At 39.1% G+C, this 14,036-nt stretch overlaps 1 protein-coding gene across 8 annotated transcripts in view; it reads right to left on the bottom strand.

The window, feature by feature from the left end:
* The window catches only part of Vti1a (vesicle transport through interaction with t-SNAREs 1A), a 310,414-nt gene that overhangs the window by 237,571 nt on the left and 58,807 nt on the right, over positions 1-14,036 (bottom strand). For 3 of the 8 annotated variants that reach the window (XM_060391259.1, XM_060391236.1, XM_060391255.1), the window contains exons 4-6: positions 10,815-10,892; positions 4,660-4,680; positions 2-101 (exon numbers count right to left, since the gene is read on the bottom strand). In XM_060391259.1, coding sequence (XP_060247242.1) covers positions 2-101; positions 4,660-4,680; positions 10,815-10,892 — 199 coding nt within the window. The remainder of the gene's footprint in view (position 1; positions 102-4,659; positions 4,681-10,814; positions 10,893-14,036) is intronic. The other 5 variants (XM_060391261.1, XM_060391244.1, XM_060391266.1 and 2 more) reach the window with 3 other exon arrangements.

Genomic DNA, 14,036 nt, shown 5'->3' with positions numbered 1-14,036 from the left:
CTTTCAGAATTCTTACCGGTCTCCACTGCTATCTGGTATCCAGCCTCTAGTCTCCGCGATGACCTTTCCAGCCTCTCCGTGTTATCCAGCAGATGTGCCCTCTGAAAGGAAGGGGGAGTCAGGCGGATGGCTACAATGTTCTTTTTTGCCTTTTTAAAAAATAATGCCTTTGTATGTCCTAACATGGGGTGGGGGTGGGGGGGAGGGATCTACAATCCATTACAGGTAAATTTTAGCAGACAGTTCATCAAAGGAACCACAACAATAGATAGGTTTGCATGGATGGGCCATCCACTTGTTTGCAGTTCTGTTTATTTGTTTGTTAGTTTGTTTAAAGAAGCCCTGTATTGTGAGTGGACACAGCAAGTCTTTCTCCACACCACTGAGAGATGCATGAAGACCAAAGCCAGCTGGCTCTTCCTTGCTTTAACACATGAGGCGCATGGTGCTGTGAGCCTTATCTGTGCTTAGTTTCATAAAATGTACTCATTTCCAAGACCCACTCAGTCCTTTGATTTCTGCAGATCACAATTTTAAAATAGGAACCTTTTATTTTTAAGAGAATGCTTTCTTATTTTGGATGTGTAGCAAGATGACACACGAACAACAATGCTACTGAGGCAGAATATTAAACATCAGTTTTCGCTCAAAGATGACACTGGACAACTAACAAGAAACAGGGGACACATGGAATTTTCAGAGATACGCACAGCTGCGTATTTATCCCCAAGTATATGACACTAGGTTTAAAATAAACTGCTAGGACATATGTCTTTGGACTGTGAATTAAAATCACAATCGACTCTTTGAAATAAAATTATACACAATTTTTTTATATTAAATCTTATGGGCAAATTAGAGAACTTCTCTAATATTTTAAACTTTCCTTTCTACATGAAGACCTTACATTTTTAATCCCACCGTAGATCTATTCAGGTTACCAAAATATATTCATATGCTATCATGTCTATGAATGAACAGTATACACACGTGATACACATGTATGTATATTTATATACTTAGAAATATATGAATATGTGTGCTGGTGTATTTGGAAGTAGGGCTGCTTATGTATACATGTATTTGTATAAATTAGTATCTTTTGCCTTCAGATCAATTTTAGCGTCTGGGTCAAATAGAAAGAAAAAATGCAACCATAACTCTACAACTTTGTGTTGTTGACAGATGTCACTTAAAATTGAAGCAATGCTTTCCAATAATAATAAAAAAGGCGGTGCCACATGCATTATGTGAGTGGCTGCCGAGTGAAATGATCTACGTTGCTCTAATGAGCCCCCATGGATCTTGGAGATGCAAGCTGTATTGACATGCATGCTTAAGCTAATACACCTAGACCAGAGCCTCCAAGCTCCAGCAGCCAGGGTGCTGACAGAATATCTCGCTTCCATCTTCAAAGAAAGGAAGTGATTAGTATGTTATCATTACCATTCAAAACGTGATTTCCTTATTCCCTCCCGGCAGAGGTGACACATCTGAGGTGCGGCCAGACGTTAGAGGCAGCTAAAGCCACATCAAAGCTTTCCTTGAAAAATTTTTTGGGGGAAGGGTGGGGGAATCATTAAAACAATGCTTTTAGAACAGAGAGAAAGGACCTGATGTGAAGGTCAGAAAGCGGCAAGAGCAGTCTATAATAATTAATAGAGTTGTCTAATATACAGTGCAGAAATTAAGAGAAATATTGCCCCTCCTTCCGGAAAAATAAATGAAATAAACAACATAAAGAAAGGGAGTAAAAAAGCTTCTTATGTCACAAAACGGCAAAATCATGAGGAAAAGAAAAGCCATGGTGCTCTCTGTGCCTGGCATGACTATTTCTAAATAAAACTTAATACTGCTAAAGCTAGCCAAAAATTGTATCCTTAATTCTGATTTTCCTCACATTCAGGTTCTGGGAGAAAAGACTGCTTTTCTCTCCTCTGAATACAGTTTTCTATCTAAACAAAGGACATCAAACTGGTTAGTTCTCTAAAAACAAATATCAATCCAATTTGAGAAAGCAAGAGTAACTCTGGATTTTAATCCAGATGAAGAAAATGTGTGCCTTATTTTCATTTTATAAAAAAATCCTAAATTCAAATAAGACATTTAGCTTAATTGAGATTAAAAAAAAAAAATCACACACCATACTGGACTTGGATCTTCCTCTATGCTAATTTATGATGATGAAGAAATAAAAGCATGCTAAACATCTGCAGAATAAGCATTTGGATATGAGACAATTCGGGGATTCTAGAGCTAAGCTGGGAAGCAAAATGTCCAAATGAACATTAAACACTGCACAGGCTGAACTGAGTAGGGAAGCAACTGCTTCTTCTGGAGTGTTTCGTTTTTTTTCAGAGAAAAACTGCACCCAAGAGGACGATCAGTTTACGGGCGGCTTCCCAGCGGGCTTTCCCTTCATATTTTCAAACTTCTTCACTAAGTCAAGCTAAAATCAAGTTCTTGTAACAGCTGCACTGTTTACATTGTTCCCTCTGTGTGCACTGCCCGGTCCTTTAAATGAAAGCAGAGGCAGGACAGAGGCACAGAGGCTTTCAACTTGCCCCCACACTCCATCCCAAACTCATTCTCTCACCCTCTTCTTGGCCCTTTTCAAAGCAGGTGAGTGAAGCTGCGCAGGAGCTTCAGACGGAGCTCAGCTTGTGTGAGGAGCTGTGAAAAGTGGAAAGACAAGGATGCAGGATTCCAGCAGCTCGGCACAGCCAACGCCAGATCAGCTCCCTCTCACTACAACGCTGCCTCCAAGCATACTCTGAAAAGAGCACCACGAGGAGGAACCAGCACACTGAGTTCCCAAACACAACAAAACAATGTGTCCTGGATAGATAGGTGCTGGTCTTCTTAAAAGAGGGACAAGGAAAAAACTGAGGTAACATTCACTGTATGAGAAGAAACAAATCCTGGCGAGGAAAAGAGCCCTTCTGAGCCACCTGCATGCAAGCTCAGGGGCATCATGTAATCCATAAATATTTGTGCTATACTCAAATCAAAGACACAGACAGTACTCTTTCTGAGATTATCATTCCATCACCAAATCATCTACTTCTCCTGACAATAATTCTATCACACTACAGCTTCAGAAACATCAGCCATGGCACTGAAACTGATACAACTGGCAACAAAGAAAAACAAGAGAAATTACCAAGCAACAATGTTACAAAAGAGACAGGAACATGATTTTCAGCATTTAGCATTACGACTTCCTCGATTCTGTACCGCAGCAGAACAAAATTACCCTTGTTGTTATAATACACAGGAATTTTATCCATCACACAAAAGCTTCATGGCATTTCTTTGCATGATGGGCCTGTATGTACGTGTTTGTGTGTGTGTGTGCATGACTGCATTCAAATCTATTTTTCATTTCATCAGTATATTAACATTCAAATTACTCAGCAAAGGAAACATACAGTACAGACAGGCCACCTCCCAGGAAAACTTATGTTTATGTTGCCACTCATTCAGAGTAATCGATACTGTCACTAGTTACAGTTATTTCATATATACATATATAGATAGACTTCCATGTTGGAAAGGGAAAAACACAAAATATGAGAGGATGTTGGTGTGCTTCCTCCCTTAGCATTTATGCCGTTCTCACTCTTGCTGAGCTAGGACATCACGCATACATTTCAATCAGGAGAGTTGTTCAAACCACTGTTCACAAGCCTTGGAATCAACACTGCCAACACCCACAGAGCAGCTGCCCACGATAGAGATCACCCAGGAAAGCTGTGGTCAGTATGTTCAACCAAAATGCAGACATGACTCAAGCTACCATGGCTGCTGTGAGTGAGGGGCTATTCCAGTGGCCAGACAGTCTGCTATTTTATGTTCTTATTCAACGTCACTGAATAAAAATGTAGTTATCTCTGAATAAGTGAATCAAAGCATTTTTGGTGTGTTTCGCCTTCTTGGAAAACAACAGACAGACTCATTTGGCCACAGTCACTGGCGTATCTACAGAGCTTTATCAGACTGAAGAGTCTGGCGCAGCACAGTGGGCCTGACAATTACCTCAGGGAAAGGAAAACTTATTTGGGCCATTTTCTCCAGAAAGGAAAGTCTTCAACAGTGGCGCAGGCTTTGCTGCTCTCAGATATCCCTGCACCACAGCAAGAGCACTTATGATGCACGTGTTTGCCCCTGGGGTTATGTGTGGGGTTGTATGTAGGGGTTATATGTAGGGTTATACGTGGGGTTGTATGTGGGGTCGTATGTGGGGCTGTATGTAGGGGTTCGGGAAATTTACAGTAAAATAACTCAGAATCACACAATACATACACAGAAAAATTATAATAATTTCACTGAGAAACCAACACAAATAAAATAAGTACTCACAAAACAACAATGTTCTGTATAGTTTTAGGATATGCCAGCACTATTTCTCCCTGTTTTGGCTTTAAAATATTAACCTTCTGTCAATGTCAGTAAAGAGCAGTGTCCCTACAACAAGCACAACTAGAAAACAGCTCTGAGAAGATGGGTAGAAGGGTTTTGAAGCAATAAAGTCAATTGTTTTGTCAAGTGTACATTTCCCTGGAAAAATGAATACAAGATCCACTTCAGATTTAGAAAATAAAATTTACAAAAAACAGTACAGCTAAGGGAAAAAAAGGAAAGCTAGAAAATACTTACCTCTTCACGTAATTTTATCAACTGCAGCATGAATGCACACAAAAAAAAGATAAAAAGGGAAGAAATGGCAGGAAAGAAAGATCAGTTGTGTGACAGGATACAGAATTAACATTGACAATTCATCTGTTTACATGTTTAGCATTTAAAAATCACAGACAAACACATTAAAAGAACCTAAGCATAGACTACATGCAGAGGTTTTTGAACAAATAAAGATCACTTTCTCACTGTCACATTAAACAAAGAGAATAGTGTGAAATTCTCCTTTAAAGTACATCTAAGAACCATCATGAAATAAAGGGGAACGGCTTCATAGAAGTCTATATTATAAAAAAAAAAAAAGAAAACAAGTTTACTGCGTCTCTCTTCTAAGAAAGCACCCTGAGAGAGGCTTTGTATATACAAGACTTAGAATGTTTCTCTATTCGAAGACTTGACAACTGATTTCAGTTTTTACCAGAAAATGAAAATGATCAGTAGTTTACACTTTGGCTCCAGTAAGTATTTAAAATAAAAACAAAAATAACCTACTATTATTTCCTGGCTTAATTCCACACTTGCACACACTGTAGTCATAAGACTGCATTGGGATGACATTATTTCAGCTGAGAATCAACAAAAGCACATATAAAGTACATATCACAAGAGTTAATGTCAAGGTTTGTGTTTTTTCTTTAACGATACCGTCCTCACTGGTTGCGTTTTTATTTGACTTTTTGTTTCTTCTTTTTCTAGTTATCTTCATCTTACAAAGTAGGACATATCAAAGAAAGGAGCCCTCTTACTGTGTTTGTACTGTGGTCTGCTTTCAATAAAGTCAAATCAAAAACCACTCTTTCAGTTGTTACTAAGTTCTCCTATGGTAACATTCTAATCCCTACCTTTTCCTATTCCCATAACTGTAACAGATATAGCAAGCTCCTAGAATCTGAGTATTTCTGAAATCATAATTCTGGCCCCTTTCTGGGTATGTGTTTGACATCATTCTAAAGCACAAACTTCCCTACGTTGTTAAACTGAATGCCACGGCTTCAGAGCGAGCATAACAGACGGAGCCTGTGACGGGATGAGAAGCTACGTTCTAGGTTTGAAATCTGCATCCTCAGCCATCCAGGACTACAACTGATACTTCTTAAACATCCAAGTGCTTTAACATCTGTTACAACAGCTGACATGCAGGCCAATAAATTAAACAATTACTTTGGAGAAATGTGCAATGAATGGTTCACCATAATTCTCTGTAAAAGTATCATGTTTACCACAGCCCTAAATTCTCAACACCTACTGCTGTTTTAGTATCAAATTCAAGGTGGTTAAGTGTGCATTTCAGCTTATTCTGTTACTTCATTTGTTATAGGAAAGTACTTCAAACCTAAAAGGGGATTCAAATTGTTACAAACTCTTTAGAGAAAGATATAGAAATTATTGTATAGTGTCTCACTCTGCACTTAACAAAATTTAAATGTCAAACTTTAAATGTACCTTCAAACCAGACAAAAAGTTACTGGTTTTAAATATACTCATTCTCTTCCCCACAACCATCTAGTGTAGTATCCCATCTTTTCACAGGGAAAGTGACAAATCTGTTCTCCAGATGACAAATTTGTTCTCTAGAACAAATCTGTTCTCTCTAATATACCTATCCTATCACATACTAGAATCTTTCACTTGCCACTTGAACATTATGGAGAAAACTGCAAACACTGAATCTCAGAGAAAGAGGATGTGGGAATTGATCGCACAGCTCTTTTCTTTCTAGGGTACCATTCTTCAGTTGACTATGATACTTAAAGGGCCAAAGTTTAAAACTACTCGTCAGCAATAGAGTCTATTGGGGCATGCCACCCTGCCATAAGCAAGAGTGTTTAAAAATGCTACCCATTTGCTTTTTCAATGGGTTCCAAAAAAAAAAAAAAGAAAGAAAGAAAGAAAGAAAGAAAACCTTCTATCTTGTTTGTGCTGCATGGCTGCATTCAAGCAACACACCGGATTTGTAGCTAAGCTAGGTAATGGGAGGTTTCTAATCTTCATCTTTTTTTCTTTCTTTTTTTTTTTTTTGCGGGGGGGGGAAGGCAGGGTAGGCAGAGAGTTACACATTGAAGTAAACAAAGATGGTTGCTTTTTGAAAATTAACAATGCTTAGACTCCACTAAAAATAGCGATTTGGACATGTTATCGAGCTACTAGCCCCAACATAGGTGCCATGAAAGTGTGCAAAACCATCATGTTGGCTTATGATAATCCGCATCTTTTTTGAAACAAAGATTTCTCCCCACAACCCCATCCGGAATGCAGAATTTGATACAAGAGGTAATCTGTTCTTTTGTGGGCTGAAAAAAATCTGGTTTACGCTGGTTTGAACCAGTGGAATCTCTTGTGGTTAAGCCTTCTGCTGTGACTAAAATCAAAACTGCACTGTGGAGCATGCGAGCAAGGGTGGGTGTGCGCGCCTCTGTATGTGTGTGGGGTGCATCACGTGACTCCCAGAACTCCCGAATTTTTTTTTAAAGCTGATAACGCCACTGCCGTCTCTGTCCGCATACAGATAACGAATAAATGCTGAACTCTATTAAACGCCCTTTACACATTATCGTGGGTCGAACACACAATTTTCTGAACTTATGATGACAGTCTATTTATTTTGCTAGAAACTCCCAGCACGAACGAGCAGATTTGTGCCTGGTAATGATCTGCTCTGCCGGGGCTATATGAAATGATACCGACCTTCTTCAGATCTTGCGGAATTAAATTGACCGACTTCACCCCCTGGTCTGTAGCTGAAGTTTGACACACTTTACGCACAGCAAGCCCAAATCGGAACTTAAGAGAACCTTGTATTAAAAAAATTAAGCAATCATTATCTGTTAAATATTGCTTTACCAAAAAAACTTCCTCATGTTGGAAACTATTCTATCCTTTATAAATTTTTTTTTGAATCTTCTATGTAGGATTTTCTCAAAGTCACTGGATCAATATAATTTTTCATATGGCAACAGAGAGTCTATCAATGTCCAAAACAAGAACTTCAAATGTTTTATTTGTCACCATTGCCACACTCCATCCTAAAAGCCTTTTATTCTATAATCTGTTTTTTGTCTATTTTGAGAATGGTTCTCATGAAAGGAAATCAAGTTAAGAACTATTAAGCTTTCCACTCTAACTAAATACAGCATCACTGTATGTAATAGCTAAGCTCTAAAAGAAATTAAACACTGCACACTGGAGGACAGATGGAAACGCTTGGGACCCTTGTCCTTGGGAATCCAGGGACCAGGTCCTTAGCATGTGTAAAGCTAATTTTGCTTTGCCCCCCCCCCATATTTTTTTGTAAAACTAGGATTAGATATATTTAATTGAATGGAATAGATGTGAATCAAAAAAAAAGTATGGAGAAGTTGATTTAGAAGGCAATTAAATGTATATTGTACTGAGGACAGTAAAGATACAGTTGAATAATCCTTAATTGTAGAAATAGTGGCATTTCCAGTCATGACAGAAGGAGAACTATGCCTCTATTATTGCTGTTGATGGCCAGCTGGGAGACTGCGGCTACACGCATCAACATTCAGTTGTGCACGTGTAACACCTGGCCACAGAGAGCTAATCACTACCGTATTCACGCGTGGCCAGGCCTTCACAAGGAGGCCTGCGTGCAGGAGGTGCACAAGGCGCTGGAAATCAGTCAGCACTTCACACATTTGCAGTCACAGCTACTAACTGTTTGTTTTTTCCCTTATTATCTCTCTGAATATTTAACTGAAAGATATATGCTAATTTAAGCTATGTGTTATGACTAATTTTGTTTATAGGCAAGCTTTATGTGTATATTAAAAGTATACCATGAATATACGGCAAGAAGGCCTGGAAGCCATGCATGAACAATCAGCATGAACACAAATTTCTTTCTGGGCAGCAGAGATTTTTCTTATATGAGTTCCAGGTAGTCCCACCCACAACATCTGCCTTCTTACCTTCTCTATAAAAATACATATGAAGAGCCCATTTTAAGCCTTTTCTGTGGAGAGACCCTCTGCTTTAACTGCTGAGTCAGAATGACACTCATAAGAGAACAAAAAGTTATTTTTAAGTGATCACATCTGAAGCCACTGGTTGAAGGTTTGCTCTGGGTGAGACATTTAAACTTCTACCTGATGACGAGGGGCCTCCACACACAATGTAATGACTTCATTGTGGTACAGAAATTCTGCTCTGCATGGTAACAAATTATCCAAAACGCTTCACATAGTTTCTTTGAACTTTCACACCTCATTCGAATTTTAGGCTGAAAAGTTCACCTGAGTCATAATCTACCGTTTACATATTCTCATGACTGTAACTCACCATGCTGTAGTTAGTGAAGTGACAGGTCCTTACAACCAACTTCAGGTTCCCCAAGTGCTTTCAGAATTTGTAAGTTTGATTCATATAAGTCCAGGGAAAATCTCTGCATAATCACTTTAAAGTGACAGAAATGTAATTTGAAAAATTCAGAAAGTATGAGCTCAAATCTATTTTTGTGGAATATTTTTCTTTAGGCATAAAAATCATACTTCTATATACGTAAGGCTAATATTCTGGGCGCATAAAATGTCCATTAAGAGAAGTGAACAAGCGTTAGGAAGGGTCCTGTCAGAGAGCTACATCATTACAGTACGGAAGCCCAGGTTAGACAGGAGCACCTCCTTCCTGTTCCTTCTCCATTAGGCATCAGTTTCAGATGAAGAAAATCTACAGCTTTCAAGAGAACTGACAGGGGAGCTACACATACACTCTTTTGTTATTATTTGCAAAAAATAAATAAATAAATAAATTGCATTTTTATAGTAGTTAGAAAAGAAAATTGTGATTCATTCAACCAAGAGACATGAGCAATTCAAATCACACTTTAAAAAGGCAGAAAATATTTTCTTCTCATTCTCACATTAATCTGTTATGAGAAAAATAAAATAAAATAAAATCCTCACAACATTTGCTTTGGTTCTGCCACACCCCCGTAGCTGCTCTCACATTTCAGTCAGGGAAGTTGTAATTGGAAGTTAAATCTGAGTGGTATCTGAACTCAGGCTGATGTGATGCCAACAGTGAAGGAGGGGAACAAAACAAATTCCTGCTGGGTGATTCTTCTCCCACTTCCTGGGTGGCAGGACAGGTAGCTCTGTCTCACCTGCCTCCTCCCAGTTACAGTGTTCAGCTTCTGGTAGCCTGCACTTTAGCAGCAGTGAATAGAAGCTCCTTGAGATGGGAAGTCCAGCCTTCACCCCGGGAGAGGCAACTCTGGGAAGAGCCACCTTAGTAACCACACTGACTTCTTGCCGATGGCACTCCCCATCTCAAAATCAGTTCTATGCCAACAGCCTTCAAACACTGTTTTAAGAAGTTGTATATATTCTACCTATGTGAACTTAGATGTCTGTAGCATTCATTCAAAGACAGTAGTAGGATGCTAATTAGACTCATGACATGACTGTGCCGTCCAATGAGGAATGGCAGACAAGTTATAAGAACCTTTGAAGAAGAAATCCTATCAGCTGTTTTTTGTTGTTGTTGTTTTTCTGTATGCAGATCTTAAGGTGCAAGCAGGCCTTATCCTATTGCCATTGTCAGCACTGTCGTTCTGCAGAAGCAGGGCAGGCCCTCTGCATGGGATTCCGTACAAGTCCCACACTGGTGCTGGCCATCTGCATTTTGGTGAATGTATTTTTAAGAAGCGACACAATAGGAGTTATGGCTGTGCTGCTGAATTTTGAAAGCTTACTTTCATTTGTTTTGCTGCAAGTGTTGATTTAATTATGCAGCATTCCTATCAAAGCTGCATTATGTACTTTTTTATTCCTCTTACATGTGTTTGAGGTGAAGACCTTGGCTTTGTCTGCAAACAGTGTGTTTCAAGTTATTTCTTAAGTACTAAATAATAAAGAAAAGAGAAGAAAAGAGTTTTTTAAAAGATAGCAGACAGCAATCACAAGGTAAAGGGTTAAATGTAAGATCTCCAAGAAACATTTTGAAGTTGATTAAGACTCCAGCTTTGCATTAAACAGTATCGTTTCCACATGAGTTGCTGCTAACACTGTTAGGGAGCAGCTTGAGAGCCCAGCGTGCCCGTGACCTCCTTCACCCTCCAGCCACCCACCGGGCCTTCCTTATTAGCATTCTACCTGGTTCTCGGAGGAATTCCCATCATCCCCTAGGAGCTCATTCCGTACTTCGTCACTGTAGGCGATCCGTGACCTTTTCTATAAAACAAAAACAAAAAGGGAAAGAGCAAGATGAACGTTAGAGAGCAGACGCGGCCCTGCATTACTGGGATCAAGGCACACCATCTCAAACCCTCGGGAGCCCCCTAATGGAGACCTACCGGCAGAGACGTGCAAATCTAAGGCAAAGTTTCAGAACACAGGAGTTTAGTGGAAATTAGAAGTTTCTTAAAACAAACAAACAAACAAACAAAAAACTAATAATACTGGAAGAAATTTCTGCTTTGTGTTAAAGTTCGATTACTTTTCATAAGGAGATTAGAATTAATTTATTTTTCCAAATATTGTTTGAATACAACCACTAAATTGGAAGAAATACAGTCCCATAACTACGGAGTTTTGAAACAGGGATGTATGAGTCTTCAGTAGGAGAGGCACTGTACAATTTAGAGCTCCAAAACTCCCTACTTCAAGGATAATATTCATAGTGGCAACTCTACACAGAGATGCTGGACAAGCACATCTATATTCAACACCGTGATGCAACTATCCAGAAAGAGAAGGGATTATAAAGCCATCCCCTAGCTAGCAGTAATTCAAATGTCTCCAACTCCTCTATAAATAATGGCCTAAGGAAAAGTAACATGGGTGAGGGAAGTGGGAGCAGGGGGAGAAGAGGAGCAGACAGACAGACACTGGTAAATAAATTTCCCAGTTCCAGCAACTAAAGGCAGTGGGTTATGAGTCAACATTTTACAACAAAATTGTGTTTTGCAAGGACCCCCCCACACACACCTGAACAGCCAGAGGGACATGGCTGTAAGCTACTCATGCATTATCTACACACATTTCGCAAAGCTGGGAGGCTCTGGAAATTAGCTGTGAGACAAGTCTGGTTACCCTTTCCTACTGTATTTCACTATTTCAGGGTAAAAAGTCATTCTGTTGCCTTCTCTGCTTCTCAACTAATTAAGTAAAAATGGCCACTTAGAAAAATGGAGGGTGGGAAGCCATCATCTCTTTCCTGGGCTTTTTTTTAAAAAGTTCTTACTTGTTCATCTATGATCTGGAAAAAAAAAAAAAAGTATTATTGTTTCAAAGAACGACCTGTAATCTATAAACAGAAGGCAACAGTAAGATTTCGATTAGATTTTTACGGTAGTAGCCGGGCGCGGTGGCACACACCTGTAATCCCAGCACTCTGGGAGTTCGAGGCCAGCCTAGAGCCTGGTCTACAAAGCAAGTCCACAACAGCCAAGGCTATACAGAGAGACCCTTAAATTTTTTTTTTTTTTTTACAGTAGTCAATGAGTGAGTAATGCTGTTTGGTCTCACTTGGCTCATTATACCTTAAAATCACATTATTTAAAGGGACTACAGACAAGAACAACCACCGAGTTTCAGATCGTTTGAAAAAGCTTTTCTCAAGTGGGTGCCTTATCTGAAGCATAAAATACAGAAAACATTTTTTTGAATATTTTCTCAATTCTCCCAAGGGTGGCACATAAAAGAGAAATAGGCTTATTGCATATAATTTAGTTTACTGCTTTTCTGGATGTAATTAAGCAAATGATATGCTGGATCTAGCAGAACCCAGTTTTAAAAGGCTTGCTGGAATCTAAATAAACACGCACGCCGCCCAGATACTTGTTTTAGAAAAATGATAGAGCGTCATAGAGTTCTAAAGGTGACTCTGCTGCAGCTGAGAATAGATATTTGTCTTAGAAAAATGATAGAGCGTCATAGAGTTCTAAAGGTGACTCTGCTGCAGCTGAGACTAGAACCCTGGTGCTCAGCTGAGCGTTTCTTCTATCTTATAAACTATCACCTCTGGAGAGACTCAGGCCAACAACACAGAGCTATAGAGTAATTCGGTATAAAGGAGACAGAGGCACCCACCCCTGCCTGCCCAGCATATCCCTCTTCAACACTCCTTTCCTGCTGCAACATCTGCCTTAAAACTTAGTGGCTGTAATAGGTCTCTGTAAGTAGATAAATAACCCTGCAGTCGTGCTGCAGGGAGAAGGACAAATTAGAGACATGAGTCTTTGGTATGTGGGCAGTAAGGACATCTATGTGATCTCTTAAAAGTTCAGGAGTGGTCCGACCCATTCATTTGTGAACTCACCAGACATTTTCTCACCACAAAGAATTTGCCTAACCTTGCTGAAGCTGCTATGGATTATCCATTTCTACTGACGTCATACAAAACAGCATTTTAAAATGCTAAGTTACAAGGTCAGCCTATTCCATGGTCTTAATACAATACTTCATCACACCAAACCTCTTTGTCCATTCGGAAATCACCACCATCGCAGCCTCAAACGAGCTAAGTAAAAGTATTTTACAGCATTAAAGGAAACAAGAACCTTTAAGACAGGCCGTGGTATCAGAGCTGCCTCTTGCATTATTCATTTCATCACGATGGGGGACTAAAACATTCCACAGGATGCAAAATAGCATATGGAGATTGTTTTTGTTTTCCCCCCTTTTCACCAAAATACCAACAAATCGGCATAGATTGTTCAATTACATTTTGTTCTTATTTAGATTAAGTATACTTCAGACGAAGAAGAAATTACGAGTGTTTTGGTGAGGACACCCACAGCTGAAGGGTGGTCTCTATGAGAGTGACTCCTCACCATCACGGCAGTGGAGGCTGGTTGTGGAAGGCTTTCTGGATTTAATTAAACAAATGATATGCTGAGTGTAACAAAGTGGTCGCTGGCATGACTGACTTAAAGAACAAAAAGAGATTTCACTGCAAATATTAGAAATAACTCTCCAGAAGAACAGCACAATAATGCAAAAATGGAGTTCTGCAGCAGAGTTCCATTTTCCAAAAATAAAACCAATCTAGGCTGTTCTTTATTAAGAATTATATTTGGAAGTACAGCACCAGTATTGTCTCATAATTTCTTAACACTCAAATTTTTAAGTAAGCTGACTGTATGTAATTAACCATAATTCAGTCTTTGAAATCACTGCACTGGTTGAAAACAACAATGAAAAAATAAATAAAGATGAAATTCTTCTGAATGGCAAATGGTTTGTTTTAAGAATAATTGTTCCTAAAACATCAATAAATCATGTTATCTTTTGTGGAAATTTTTAAACCTCCTGCTGGATTAGTAAGTACCTACATAATACTTTAGTTTAGAAGATTCTAAGTTAATGAGCTGA

This window comes from Meriones unguiculatus, chromosome 1 (genome assembly GCF_030254825.1).
Source record: "Meriones unguiculatus strain TT.TT164.6M chromosome 1, Bangor_MerUng_6.1, whole genome shotgun sequence".
Lineage (NCBI taxonomy): Eukaryota > Metazoa > Chordata > Mammalia > Rodentia > Muridae > Meriones > Meriones unguiculatus.
The sequence above is the reverse complement of the archived record's forward strand: the minus strand, read 5'-3'. Positions and strand labels throughout refer to the sequence as shown.